The sequence below is a fragment of the Helianthus annuus genome, chromosome 14 (genome assembly GCF_002127325.2).
Source record: "Helianthus annuus cultivar XRQ/B chromosome 14, HanXRQr2.0-SUNRISE, whole genome shotgun sequence".
Taxonomy (NCBI): domain Eukaryota; kingdom Viridiplantae; phylum Streptophyta; class Magnoliopsida; order Asterales; family Asteraceae; genus Helianthus; species Helianthus annuus.
This window is the reverse complement of record NC_035446.2, coordinates 67,536,839-67,552,708: the sequence shown is the minus strand read 5'-3', so window position 1 is coordinate 67,552,708 and position 15,870 is coordinate 67,536,839. Positions and strand designations below refer to the sequence as shown.

At 38.1% G+C, this 15,870-nt stretch overlaps 1 protein-coding gene across 1 annotated transcript in view; it reads left to right on the top strand.

The window, feature by feature from the left end:
* Positions 1-14,482, top strand: part of LOC118486494 — a 30,950-nt gene extending 16,468 nt beyond the window's left edge. The window contains exons 2-3 of the mRNA XM_035982977.1: positions 13,343-13,479; positions 14,080-14,482. Coding sequence (XP_035838870.1) covers positions 13,343-13,479; positions 14,080-14,482 — 540 coding nt within the window. The remainder of the gene's footprint in view (positions 1-13,342; positions 13,480-14,079) is intronic.
* Positions 14,483-15,870: the final 1,388 nt, after the last annotated feature.

Sequence of the window (15,870 nt, the reverse complement as noted above, 5' to 3'; positions counted from 1 at the left end):
ACTTCCCTCCAAGTCTTTTCAGACTTGAGGACTTTCAACTCTTCAGCTGTGGGGTTGTATGTCGCCTTTTTAGTTGCGTAAAAATCTTTTACCCCTTTAGCTTTCCCATTCAACATTTTCCCAAATATCTTTTTAACATTCCCGTTGAATGTTTTCTTGACATCAAATTCTTTTTCATCATTATAAAATTGATTTGAAATTTCAATTTTTCCAATTTTCTTTTTAACCTCCTCAAACTTCAATGATGGAAGAACATCATCATTTTCTGAAATTTTCTCCACAACTTGTGGCTCTTCTGGCTTTGTGGAACCAGATTCATCGCCGACTTTTTCTTCTACCTTTTTAGCAACCCACACTTGGTTGTCATTTCTTTGTCTTTTGTAAAATTTTGTCTTTTTCTATGAACATTCTCCAACTTCATTTTTCGAATTTTTAAAAATTTTGGATTTCTCAAATTTTTCTACAACTTTGTCTTTCATCTTCTGAGAAGCTCCCTGTTTTGCTTTGATATCTTTCGAACAATCCGATGCAATATGACCAGCTTCATTGCATTTCAAACAAGTTTGAGTATTTCTCGGATGAAATACTCCAGTTCCATTCTTTCTCCTCTCAGCAAGAAACTCTTTGTTAGTTTGCCTCCAAAATGGTTTCTGCTGTTCATCTTTCGAGCTTCCACCTGTCACAAATTCAGTGTTTGAATTAGAATTTTTCTCATTTTTATGATTTTCTTGTGGAACAAAACCTAAACCTTTCTTTTTGTAGCTACGATTTTTGTTAGGTTTCTTTGGAAAACCAGGACCAGAATTGTAACCTTTTTTCTTGTTTAGACGTTGTTGAACTCTGGAAGTATATTTTTTAGGTTTATCAAAATTTTTCAAAACTTTTAATTCAGGAATATTAACTTCTATTAGTTTAAAAGTTTTGATGATTAATTCTGTTTTAATACTCATTATCGGAAACTCTTTGTTGTAATATAATTTGTCAGAACCATTCAAAGTATAAACAACTTCGAATGTTTCATCATTCAAATCTGCCTTTGATAACAAAAATTCTTTACTATAAGACCGTTTAACCGACGAATTTTGACTGTTGACAGATGACTTTGGCTTTTCAGACTCAGATTTCGACTCTTTCCCCTCATCAGTATCCAACACCTGATCGACCACCTTTTTGATTATTTCAGACTCATGATCAGTATCGGATGAGGTAAACGTCACATCAATGTTTTCTGGTAAGATGTCAGTTGTGTCGGTTTTAAGCTTTATATTGACTGCTTTTGCAAGTTGCTCCTCATTTGGTTTCCTAGGTGAATACCCATCCCAAATTGGAGGCGGACACTTGTTATAGCTAACGGTCGGTTTCTTACCACAATCTTTCTTTTCTTTCGGCTTCTCATCTTGAAAAGCTTCCATACCTGCAACAGTTGGGTAAACACGATCAATAACATAATCAGAGGTAGAATAGCTCAACAATAACCTCCTAATCCTCTCATTTTCAATCTTTTCAGTTTCTAACTCTTGCTTCCATTTTGCACTTTCTTCAATGTAGAAATTTATAGCTTTTTGCTTCGACATTAAAGTTGCATTCATCATAGTCAACGCTTGTTCTCTTTCTGTGTTTGTCTTTTGGAGACCAGTTACTGTTTTGTTCAACACGTCGTACGATTCCTTCACATACTTGAGATTGAACAGTAACTGCTCTTTCTTTTTCTCGTACTCAGCTATGATGTCATCTTTTGCTGCACACTCTTTGCAGGCTTCCAAACACTTCTCACATGGCTTGATGACTTCAATAATCTTCTCAACTTCAATTGTTTTAATAACTTCAACCACTTTTTCAACTTCGATCACCTTTTCTACTTCTTTCACAACCTCACTAATCTTCTCAGCAACATTTTCAGCATTCTGAACATCACCTTCAGATTCAGATTGTTGTTCTTTAGCAGCTTGTTTCTCTTTCAGTTTCTTCATTCTTTCTGCAAAATAAAAATGAAAACTTTCAGGAGACATATGAGATTTTGCAGTATTTATATGTTTCTCTTCCTCATCATCACTGCTACTATGATCTGGTGATTGATCAAAATGTACAGATTTTTCAGAATCATTATCAGATACACTAGAATCAGATGGTGTTTTGTCAAATACAACATCCTGTTCTTGAACAGTTTCATCTTGTACAATTTCATCTGAATTATCTGAAACATCCCCAGAGTGTTCTGAAAGTCTATCAGTACTATCTGAACTTTCATCAGATGACACAGATTTTCCATTTCCACTTGACACATTCTCTCCAATGGATCTCATCCAAGTAGCAAACAAATTTGGCTCTCGGACGATCTTTGCAATGAAAGCTTTAAAACCTCCCTTTTCATCCACGAACATATCCCAACTGAAACCTTCTGGTAGTTTATGTAATCACTCCAGCTGAAATCTACAACACATGCTCTTTTGGAATCTTCAATCTTTCTCCCATGAGCTGTCTGCGGTTCTTGGGATTGACCAACTTGTTGATAAATAGCTTTGCGGTAGTAATCATCTTTCCCAAATGGATTCTGTGCTCCGCTAGCTTCTCTTCCTTTGCACTCCCGCTTGAAATGGCCCTTCTCCCTGCATCGAAAACAAGTAACTTTAGATTTGTCAAAACCTAAAGTAGAAACATGTGCATCAAGAAAGTCATTTCTCCCGGTAATAGTTTTGAATTTCTCAGCCCGACGAAGAACACTCGCAAGACACCATTTGATATCCATAAGTTCCATTTCCTCGGCGTCTATTTGGTCGTAATCCTCTTTAGTGAGCATAGGATTTCCGATCCGACCAGCAACAAGACCTTCATAAGATAACAGAACTGAACCCAAAAGTGCCATGTGGTCTTTAGCAGTGTCTTCAGAGAAGCTTTGACCTTCTGGAAGGTTGAGAGCTATGTTGCACTGAATCACATATCCGTTTCCAGTTTTTGTACTTTGAGACTGAAAACTTGTGTTAGTCTCTTTCGGATTCACACTCGGAAACGATGAAAACCCGCTGCTACTTGTGTTCGAACCCTGATCAGCTTTCTCAGATGAATCACCAGCACTGAAAGCGGTTTGAATTTTCGGACTTCTTTCAGCTTCAGAAACTGGAATACTACCATTATAGTACATTTTAACATCTTGTTGACCACTAGGATTATTCATCCTTGCGATCTTTTGCTGTTCAAGATCCTGACTCTCAATTTTCTCAATAAACTGACCAATTGTAAGTTTGTCATAAACACCCGTGTTTTTTAGTATCATCAAATACGTTCCCCACTCTTTCTGAGGTAACGCATCAGCCAATTTATCAATCCATTCCTCACGACCTTTTTCAACTCCCAACATCGATAATGAACACACTAAGTGGCAGTATCTCTCAATCAGCTTTTTAGTATCCTCTCCCGGCAAACTGCTAAACAAATCAAATTCCTTTTTAAGCAATGCCTTCTTGCTTTTGATCATACTTTCACTACCCTCGAATTTTACTTTAAGAGCATCCCAAATTGACTTCGCAGTTTTGTCGTGTTGTAGCAGAATGAATATATCTTCTTTAATCGCCTGCTATAACAAACTGATCATCATTTTCTCTGCTCTGTACATTGCACGTTCTTGTTCTGAGAATTCAGATATCGGTTTAATGACTTGCAATTCTGTTCGAGGCAATGTGTACTTTTCCAATATGCATTCCCACGATCTGAGATGATTTGCCTGAACCCAGTTTTCAAAGCGATCTTTCCACCCATAGTATTCTTCAATACTCATCAGTTTCGGGGGTTTCTGAGTGGTTCCTGTCTCATTTTCCAGGTTCATAGCTTGAGCAATCGCGGCTGGTGATGATGATGTAGCAAAGGCGTTGTAAAACTCAGAATTCATGATGACTTGGCACGATTTTCAAGACACCTGACAGAAAAGCGATTCAACAATGAACAGATAAGCGAACCAAAAATATCCTTTGGAGCGATCCAGCACCAATGTCCTAAGAGCGGTCCAAAATGAGCGATAAAAAAAATCTTTGGAGCGGTCCAACAACAATGTCAATTCGAGCGATCCAAGAATGTTCACAAGAGCGGTTCAAGAATAAAGTTTCGAGCGGTCCAGCAACTTTCCTTGGAGCGGTCCTAAAATGTGTACTTTGGAGCGATTCAAGAATCAAAACTGTATGAATAAGCGGTCCAAAACAGTGAATTACGAGCGATTCATGATGACGTCATTCGAGCGGTCTATATTACGAACAAGTTTTGATCTATTTTTAAGCTCAATTTAGGTCTGAAACTTCCAAGGGTTTGACTCGGTACTATAATGCACAGTTTGTGAGCTTTTGAACGAATTTCAACCGTGAAATCTCCTGGAAATGAGAAAAGAAGGTGTAGAAGTGAGAAAAAACAGTGAAATCCGGCTATAATCTGCAGAAAACCTCTTTCCAAGCTCTGATACCACTTGTAGGATCGTATGCTGACCCAAATGAGTCGTTCAGAGGTTTACTCTTGCAATTCAGATGCGGAATAATAAGAAAAGCAAGTAGATATAGCCTGTTCTTCCTCCTAACTGTCTTTTGTATTGATTAAAAACGATTTACAGCTCGATCGTCACACCGGCAGAGCTTCGGCGTGGAATACAATGACTCGATATCTAGAATCGCTCAAGACCCTCCTATATATAGAGTTTTGGAACCGCTCATGTGGACATGTGACACATGAGCGGTCCAGGACTTGTACATAAAAGCGGCCCATGATGACACATAAGCGATCCAACCCTCTAAAGACCATATGAGCGATCCTAGCTCCTAACACCTATACTGACTCTCGTTTTCTCGTATAACGTGCCCTATTCTATACAACACAATGCAAGACCTGATCCTAGACACTTAGACGGAATCAACAGATGTAGTGCACCAACAGACTCCCCCTCAGATGTTGATGGAGTCGTCAACACACCTTGATATCAAAACTGTGTCTTCACATCTTCAGACTAGATCAGTCTTTGGGCTTCCTCTTCTTTCAATCTTCAGACTCCCCCTCTCGATTTACTGGCATTCTTTTGTTCTTCAGTAACATCCTCAGGATCTTTGTCTGGTATTCAAACACTCTAATTCTCTTGATCAGATCTCTTGATTCCTTAAGTTCATCAGCATCATCAGTTTGACATGATCTTCAGAATCAGAATCTGATCTTCATAGACTTTTAGAATCGAATATCCTGGCTCTATTAAAAATCTTTAGCATTAATTTCTGAGATCGAAACCTGGCTACCTGCACAATCTTAACCCAGAAATAAATTTTCTAACTTTATCACATATCAGATACCTCTGCACCAATATATGACTCCCCTCAATACAACCTATGATGAACCACTTGAAGAAGATTAGATTTATCAAATACAGTTAGATTTACACAATCACTTCCCCTCAAATTCTGCTCATCATGTTTAGCACTCAGAATTTTGAAAATCAGTTTTCCAACGTCAGTTTGTCGAAAATCTTTTTGCTTTTTCAAAAATTTAAACTAAAACACACTAAAATCTTTTTGGATTTTCTGAGAGATAATACCTGACACCACTTGAAAAACAAAAACATAAAGAAATAAAATATTTACAGACAATATTTTTGTGAGTTCGTGCAAAAGGATCATATTAGTTTATGAGACCAATCACCAACACCATTAAGCTTGATTTCATTTTAAGCTTTAAACAATTTACCTAGATTGTCAGTGTGTTTGTCCTCTTAAATTCTCAACACAAATTTCAATTGATTTGAGATACGATATTAATGTTTTAGAGACTTAAACTTAATTGTGTATCACTCCACTTGAATATACTCCTGTATCCAGTTCCCAAATATTCAGTCTTACAGGTGAGTATACCACAGCTGATTTTGGCTTTTCAGACTCAGATTTCGACTCTGTCTCCTCATCAGTATCCAACACCTGATCGACCACCTTTTTGATTATTTCAGACTCATGATCAGTATCAGATGAGGTAAACATCACATCAATGTTTTCTGGTAAGATGTCAGTTGTGTCGGTTTTAAGCTTTATATTGACTGCTTTTGCAAGTTGCTCCTCATTTGGTTTCCTAGGTGAATACCCATCCCAAATTGGAGGCGGACACTTGTTATAGCTAACGGTCGGTTTCTTACCACAATCTTTCTTTTCTTTCGGCTTCTCATCTTGAAAAGCTTCCATACCTGCAACAGTTGGGTAAACACGATCAATAACATAATCAGAGGTAGAATAGCTCAACAATAACCTCCTAATCCTCTCATTTTCAATCTTTTCAGTTTCTAACTCTTGCTTCCATTTTGCACTTTCTTCAATGTAGAAATTTATAGCTTTTTGCTTCGACATTAAAGTTGCATTCATCATAGTCAACGCTTGTTCTCTTTCTGTGTTTGTCTTTTGGAGACCAGTTACTGTTTTGTTCAACACGTCGTACGATTCCTTCACATAATTGAGATTGAACAGTAACTGCTCTTTCTTTTTCTCGTACTCAGCTATGATGTCATCTTTTGCTGCACACTCTTTGCAGGCTTCCAAACACTTCTCACATGGCTTGATGACTTCAATAATCTTCTCAACTTCAATTGTTTTAATAACTTCAACCACTTTTTCAACTTCGATCACCTTTTCTACTTCTTTCACAACCTCACTAATCTTCTCAGCAACATTTTCAGCATTCTGAACATCACCTTCAGATTCAGATTGTTGTTCTTTAGCAGCTTGTTTCTCTTTCAGTTTCTTCATTCTTTCTGCAAAATAAAAATGAAAACTTTCAGGAGACATATGAGATTTTGCAGTATTTATATGTTTCTCTTCCTCATCATCACTGCTACTATGATCTGGTGATTGATCAAAATGTACAGATTTTTCAGAATCATTATCAGATACACTAGAATCAGATGGTGTTTTGTCAAATACAACATCCTGTTCTTGAACAGTTTCATCTTGTACAATTTCATCTGAATTATCTGAAACATCCCCAGAGTGTTCTGAAAGTCTATCAGTACTATCTGAACTATCATCAGATGACACAGATTTTCCATTTCCACTTGACACATTCTCTCCAATGGATCTCATCCAAGTAGCAAACAAATTTGGCTCTCGGACGATCTTTGCAATGAAAGCTTTAAAACCTCCCTTTTCATCCACGAACATATCCCAACTGAAACCTTCTGGTAGTTTCTCATCAATCTTGATCGATAACACGTTCTGCTGTGGCTTCAGACGATATGTAATCACTCCAGCTGAAATCTACAACACATGCTCTTTTGGAATCTTCAATCTTTCTCCCATGAGCTGTCTGCGGTTCTTGGGATTGACCAACTTGTTGATAAATAGCTTTGCGGTAGTAATCATCTTTCCCAAATGGATTCTGTGCTCCGCTAGCTTCTCTTCCTTTGCACTCCCGCTTGAAATGGCCCTTCTCCCTGCATCGAAAACAAGTAACTTTAGATTTATCAAAACCTAAAGTAGAAACATGTGCATCAAGAAAGTCATTTCTCCCGGTAATAGTTTTGAATTTCTCAGCCCGACGAAGAACACTCGCAAGACACCATTTGATATCCATAAGTTCCATTTCCTCGGCGTCTATTTGGTCGTAATCCTCTTTAGTGAGCATAGGATTTCCGATCCGACCAGCAACAAGACCTTCATAAGATAACAGAACTGAACCCAAAAGTGCCATGTGGTCTTTAGAAGTGTCTTCAGAGAAGCTTTGACCTTCTGGAAGGTTGAGAGCTATGTTGCACTGAATCACATATCCGTTTCCAGTTTTTGTACTTTGAGATTGAAAACTTGTGTTAGTCTCTTTCGGATTCAGACTCGGAAACGACGAAAACCCGCTGCTACTTGTGTTCGAACCCTGATCAGCTTTCTCAGATGAATCACCAGCACTGAAAGCGGTTTGAATTTTCGAACTTCTTTCAGCTTCAGAAACTGGAATACTACCTTTATAGTACATTTTAACATCTTGTTGACCACTAGGATTATTCATCCTTGCGATCTTTTGCTGTTCAAGATCCTGACTCTCAATTTTCTCAATAAACTGACCAATTGTAAGTTTGTCATAAACACCCGTGTTTTTTAGTATCATCAAATACGTTCCCCACTCTATCTGAGGTAACGCATCAGCCAATTTATCAACCCATTCCTCACGACCTTTTTCAACTCCCAACATCGATAACGAACGCACTAAGTGGCAGTATCTCTCAATCAGCTTTTTAGTATCCTCTCCCGGCAAACTGCTAAACAAATCAAATTCCTTTTTAAGCAATGCCTTCTTGCTTTTGATCATACTTTCACTACCCTCGAATTTTACTTTAAGAGCATCCCAAATTGACTTCGCAGTTTTGTCGTGTTGTAGCAGAATGAATATATCTTCTTTAATCGCCTGCTATAACAAACTGATCATCATTTTCTCTGCTCTGTACATTGCACGTTCTTGTTCTGAGAATTCAGATATCGGTTTAATGACTTGCAATTCTATTCGAGGCAATGTGTACTTTTCCAATATGCATTCCCACGATCTGAGATGATTTGCCTGAACCCAGTTTTCAAAGCGATCTTTCCACCCATAGTATTCTTCAATACTCATCAGTTTCGGGGGTTTCTGAGTGGTTCCTGTCTCATTTTCCAGGTTCATAGCTTGAGCAATCGCGGCTGGTGATGATGATGTAGCAAAGGCGTTGTAAAACTCAGAATTCATGATGACTTGGCACGATTTTCAAGACACCTGATAGAAAAGCGATTCAACAATGAACAGATAAGCGAACCAAAAATATCCTTTGGAGCGATCCAGCACCAATGTCCTAAGAGCGGTCCAAAATGAGCGATAAAAAAAATCTTTGGAGCGGTCCAACAACAATGTCAATTCGAGCGATCCAAGAATGTTCACAAGAGCGGTTCAAGAATACAGTTTCGAGCGGTCCAGCAACTTTCCTTGGAGCGGTCCTAAAATGTGTACTTTGGAACGATTCAAGAATCAAAACTGTATGAATAAGCGGTCCAAAACAGTGAATTACGAGCGATTCATGATGACGTCATTCGAGCGGTCTATATTACGAACAAGTTTTGATCTGTTTTTAAGCTCAATTTAGGTCTGAAACTTCCAAGGGTTTGACTCGGTACTATAATGCACAGTTTGTGAGCTTTTGAACGAATTTCAACCGTGAAATCTCCTGGAAATGAGAAAAGAAGGTGTAGAAGTGAGAAAAAACAGTGAAATCCGGCTATAATCTGCAGAAAACCTCTTTCCAAGCTCTGATACCACTTGTAGGATCGTATGCTGACCCAAATGAGTCGTTCAGAGGTTTACTCTTGCAATTCAGATGCGGAATAATAAGAAAAGCAAGTAGATATAGCCTGTTCTTCCTCATAACTGTCTTTTGTATTGATTAAAAACGATTTACAGCTCGATCGTCACACCGGCAGAGCTTCGGCGTGGAATACAATGACTCGATATCTAGAATCGCTCAAGACCCTCCTATATATAGAGTTTTGGAACCGCTCATGTGGACATGTGACACATGAGCGGTCCAGGACTTGTACATAAAAGCGGCCCATGATGACACATAAGCGATCCAACCCTCTAAAGACCATATGAGCGATCCTAGCTCCTAACACCTATACTGACTCTCGTTTTCTCGTATAACGTGCCCTATTCTATACAACACAATGCAAGACCTGATCCTAGACACTTAGATGGAATCAACAGATGTAGTGCACCAACAGACTCCCCCTCAGATGTTGATGGAGTCGTCAACACACCTTGATATCAAAACTGTGTCTTCACATCTTCAGACTAGATCAGTCTCTGGGCTTCCTCTTCTTTCAATCTTCAGACTCCCCCTCTCGATTTACTGGCATTCTTTTGTTCTTCAGTAACATCCTCAGGATCTTTGTCTGGCATTCAAACACTCTAATTCTCTTGATCAGATCTCTTGATTCCTTAAGTTCATCAGCATCATCAGTTTGACATGATCTTCAGAATCAGAATCTGATCTTCATAGACTTTTAGAATCGAATATCCTGGCTCTATTAAAAATCTTTAGCATTAATTTCTGAGATCGAAACCTGGCTACCTGCACAATCTTAACCCAGAAATAAATTTTCTAACTTTATCACATATCAGATAACTCTGCACCAATATATGACTCCCCTCAATACAACCTATGATGAACCACTTGAAGAAGATTAGATTTATCAAATACAATTAGATTTACACAATCACTTCCCCTCAAATTCTGCTCATCATGTTTAGCACTCGGAATTTTGAAAATCAGTTTTCCAACGTCAGTTTGTCGAAAATCTTTTTGCTTTTTCAAAAATTTAAACTAAAACACACTAAAATCTTTTTGGATTTTCTGAGATATAATACCTGACACCACTTGAAAAACAAAAACATAAAGAAATAAAATATTTACAGACAATATTTTTGTGAGTTCGTGCAAAAGGATCATATCAGTTTATGAGACCAATCACCAACACCATTAAGCTTGATTTCATTTTAAGCTTTAAACAATTTACCTAGATTGTCAGTATGTTTGTCCTCTTAAATTCTCAACACAAATTTCAATTGATTTGAGATACGATATTAATGTTTTAGAGACTTAAACTTAATTGTGTATCACTCCACTTGAATATACTCCTGTATCCAGTTCCCAAATATTCAGTCTTACAGGTGAGTATACCACAGCTGATTTTGGCTTTTCAGACTCAGATTTCGACTCTGTCTCCTCATCAGTATCCAACACCTGATCGACCACCTTTTTGATTATTTCAGACTCATGATCAGTATCGGATGAGGTAAACATCACATCAATGTTTTCTGGTAAGATGTCAGTTGTGTCGGTTTTAAGCTTTATATTGACTGCTTTTGCAAGTTGCTCCTCATTTGGTTTCCTAGGTGAATACCCATCCCAAATTGGAGGCGGACACTTGTTATAGCTAACGGTCGGTTTCTTACCACAATCTTTCTTTTCTTTCTTTTTCTTTCGGCTTCTCATCAGTAAACACGTTCGAGCGAAATCAGCAATATGTCACACGAGCGAAATTAGACAATGTATGTCCCTACGAGCGAAATTAGGTATTTCGCTCCAAATGGTCAAGTAACTTTTGAGCGAAATCAATCGTTTTCAAGTGAAACCCCTCGATGAACAGTAGAAGCGAAATCAAGTTTTTAGCTAATTTTCACCATTTTTAGTCCGAATTTTAACCTGATTCTTTCTAGGGTTTGTTATTTCTATGTTTTACACGTTATACTCGAAATTCAGTCCATTTCAACTATAGGAACTAGTTTAAATCAGAAAAGTATGAGAAGAAGTGAGTAGAAGTAAGAGAATCTGGTAGAATCAAGCTGTAGTAGTATGAACTCCTCGTCCTGAGCTCTGATACCACTTGTTGGACCGTTGTATGACCCTAAATAGTCAGTTAAGGCAGTTCATCTTCAGATACAAAGGCGGAATCAATGTAAATGAAGTTACACAGCTGTTCCTTTTAATTTCCTCTTATATTATCACTTTCTGAGTCGTTTTACAACAAATCTGACAAAAATCCGGCAGCACCTTGACTCAGATTTCGCTCCAAAGAATACTCAAATGAAGATCACACACGGGGTATATATACTGAAGCTGATTTCGCTCCAAACGCCAGGAGCGAAATCACCATGTGATCGAATGAGCGAAACCCCCTAGCAAACCCTAGGAGCGAAACCTACTCTAATGTGAACAAGAGCGAAATTATCAAACTATCTGATTTCATTCAGGATGACACAAGTGTCATCTGGAGCGAAATTAACCTCTAACTATACCAAACCTATTTTTCAACTCCGTACAACCTATCTAGACCTAAGACTCGTTAAAGACGTAGTTGACAGACATTCAGTGCACCAACACCAATATTGAGTGAATTAAACACTAGCCTTTTGTGTTTAATCTCAATGACATAGTAGCACATTCCTTGACTTCCGAGTCTAGACTTGAACTAGGAATGATCTCATCCCTGTTATAGGTATACATTGTTTTCGATATTTATGCATCTCAGGATCGTGTCGTCGAGCAAAGCTGCCATTGGTGGAAGCTCTCCAAATCCGAAGTTTAAGAAAATAAAGCTTCGTACTACAGCTCGAATTAGCATACGACCAGTATGGAGAAAGGACCGTTTGAACCCATTAACCGTATTTCAGTTCTGTACCCAAGACTTTTGAAACTTCAAGTGAGAAACCAACATCGGAGGAGTCATACCAGCTGTCCCTGAAACTCCCGCTTCAAAGATAAAACCTATGGACCCAAAGGACTCATATTTCTTACCTCCATGTCTTAGAATCCCCAAACATGGATTATACTTTTCCTAACCTTATTCATGATTCAGATTATTCATTTACCATAGAATTCTTGGATCCCACTTTTGCAAAGATTCCTAACATAGAAGATTTCGACTACCCACAAAAACCTTCAGTACCCGTACCGCACTCAGGGAACCAAGGAGAAAACTTTCGGTAATAGAATGAAGAAGGAACTTCCTTGTTATATTTTCAATAGTAGACCCTATAAGGACATATATATCTTTTAAGTTCCCGCGTGGGCGAATTTCTTTGTATAAGACCCGTTTAGGGCAATTATTGTATTTTTGAGGCTTTCTATGAAAAGTTTCCTATTTTGAAATTTACTCTGGCATTAAATTATATACGTATGTATTATGTCCTAAATCTGAATGTCATTTCAATTTATGATTGCTCTGCCATTATATATCGAAGAAAATCTTAAAGGTATAACCTAGCCTATATGTCATTTTTGACATAGCTAAAATGGTAAAGCCTTTTTAAGATAATAGATCCTTGTTAACACCTAAGAACGTGTTAACACTCTCGACAAATGTAGTTCGAGAAAATCACAATAGTCATCCTTATATTGGGTTCTTCCAATTTCTTATCTAGCCTAGTGATTTAGAAATCATGGCTCAAATCATCAGATAAGCTGATCATATCATAAACGTCCCTTAGTGATGAAATGCCTACGGGCTATATCTATTGTCATAAAAGACAAAAGACAGTTGTAGTCTTTGACTCTCTGTCAAGAAAGGTAATGAACTATGTTCAAACCTTAATGCCTCGATCCTATAAGATCATGGCATATAAATTCAAAACTGTCCTCGTGACAAGGCCTTTTGTGCCATTTCAATATCCTTAATAGCTTATAGCTGCATTAATTATAATGAAAAATTTAAAATAAACCTGATTATCAAATTAACCAAATATGGTCTATTAATACCATTGTTAATGAATCATCGAAGATGATGATTCCAAAAAAGACTCCTAAGCAAAATTATTGGCGATTGTTTTATAGAAAACAAGCTTCAGCATGCTTGAATCAGATGAGGTAAGCAGTCATTCCAATATGAGGAGTGACGACACAAGGATGAATGTAACGGCTGCAGAATTACAGACAATGATAGATAAAGCTGTCACTCAAGCCATTGACAGGCAGTTCAAAGATTCAAGTGGTGATCATAGTGCGACCCAATCTGTGCCTCACACAAAACAACCTCCTAAGATACATACGTCTTATAAGAATGATTCTCATCATTCTTCAAATCAGAGAAGTGTTCCATCCGGACAAATTATGCTCAATCAGGAGCCACATGTTAAGACCTGCTCTTATAAATACTTTGTCTCTTGCAAACCAAGGGACTTCATAGGAGAAAAAGGAGCCATCGATTGTATGACATGGTTGGATGACATGGACACAGTAGTAGACATCAGTGGTTGTGCAGAGCAGGATATTGTGAAGTTTGTTTCACAATCATTTAAAGGAGAAGCATTGGCTTGGTAGAGATCATTGATCCAAGCCACAGGGAAGATCCTACTTTATAACTTATCTTGGGATCAATTTGTTGCACTGATCAAGGAAAACTTATGTCCTCGGCATGAGGTAGAAAGGATAGATGTGACAAGTTTCAACACTATGTCCCGCCTAGTTCCCTATTTAGTCACCCCTGAACCTAAACGCATAGCGCGTTTTACTGGAGGCCTAGCACCAGAAATTAAGGGAAATGTTAAGGCATCTAGACCTACCACATATAGGTCCATGGTGGACTTATCCTTCTCTCTCACTTTAGATGCAATCAGGAATAAGTCTGTTAAGACCTCTGGCGAGGGAAAAAGGAAAGGAAAAGAGGAAATCTCTCATCAATCTAACAAGAAGAAGAAGGGAAGTTCTGAACACAGGAAAGATTCCGAGTTTAGGAAGAACTCAAGTCAGTCTAATAACAGACCCAAATGTAGTAACTGCAGAAAGCAACATTCTGGAAAATGTACAATTGACCCACGTGCTAAACTGTGTGGAATTTGCAAGACTAAGGGTCACAAGACCTTAGATTGCAAGGAGTTGAAGAACGCAACTTTTTACAACTGTAACGAGGAAGGGCACATCAAAACCAACTGCCCAAAACTTATAAAGAACCCTAGAGAGACCAAGAAAATGTGACATCTGTGCTTTTAATCATTGTAAACAATTCAGTTATCAATGAAATAAAGTTATTTGATCCCAATGTTTGTTTATTTGTGTTTGATATTTTTCATGTTTTGACTTTTATTCAATTTCAAACTCTATATCGCTCTCTAGAGAATTATACGCAAACTGGTGCGTAAACGTAATCAGTTAAACGCGACAAATACTCTGGAACATCAATTTATGCTTAACATACCTTAAATAACCTTTACATAACTTAGAAATAAGTTTTGAAGGCTTTGGTATGGCAAAATCAAGTTAATTCGCTTACAGGGACTAAAATTGACAAACTACGAAAGTGTGCCGATTTGAACTGTAACGAACATTCCGGAACATGATCATAAGTTAAACACACCCTAAATATCCTTTACATAGCTTAGAAATAGGCTTTGAGGGGTTCTGTGTGCTAAAATAAACTTTATTCTCATTCAGGGACTAAAAGCGTCAAATAGTGCATAAGTTTGCATTTTCGCGCATAACTTACGTTCTGAATACATCCGGACATCCAAAAATTTATGCAAGCATTAAAACATTTCATTTTAGTGTTTGGCATAAGAAAAATCCATTAGTCGCGCAATTTGGATCGTCTTTCGCGCTTATGCGCATTCCGTCGTAATTAAGCGAACATCGCGATCGTACAACCAAACGAACCGACATCCGGCATATTTTTGAGCATGTTTCATCTCCACAATGTTTATGCATCATTTTAGGGCCTTAAAGTTGGCTTAACGGGCCTTAAACATGTCCGAAATGGCCTTAAAAGCACGCAGGGACTGAAACTGTCATTTATGAAACTTATTGCTGAACTGTGACCCTCAGGCGGGGCGCGTAAGATCCCATGTATGTCTTACACGGGCCGCGTGGCCTCCCCAGACCTGCAAAATTGTTGCAAACAGCTGTTTACAGCTGTTATGCACTTCAAAACCCATTGCAAATGGTATTTTCAAATCAGGGGACTGAAACTATGGGCTCTAATGGTTTTGCAAAACTATGGGTACATATGGACGGCCTAGATCGAAGCACGTTTTTCGATAAACGATCCTAACGGTTGTGCCATGCCTATAAATACCCAACCCAACTTCATTCATTTCCCACATTTAATCTGATTCAAAGCCTTCTAAGTGGAAGTATATACTTCCGACCTGAAAGCGAATCGGGTTAAATCTTGCGGGGACCTTCTGTAATATTCTTTCGTGCTTTTCATTCGTTTTAGCGTTAAAGTCAAACTGTGTTTGACTTTCTGCATTGACCAGTTTATGGTCAACGCGAAGTTCGTTTGAACTTCATAACGTGAGCGTAATCACGATGGTTATAGTCTCTAGTAACTATACCTACTGATTACCACGTTATCTAGGCTCAGTGAC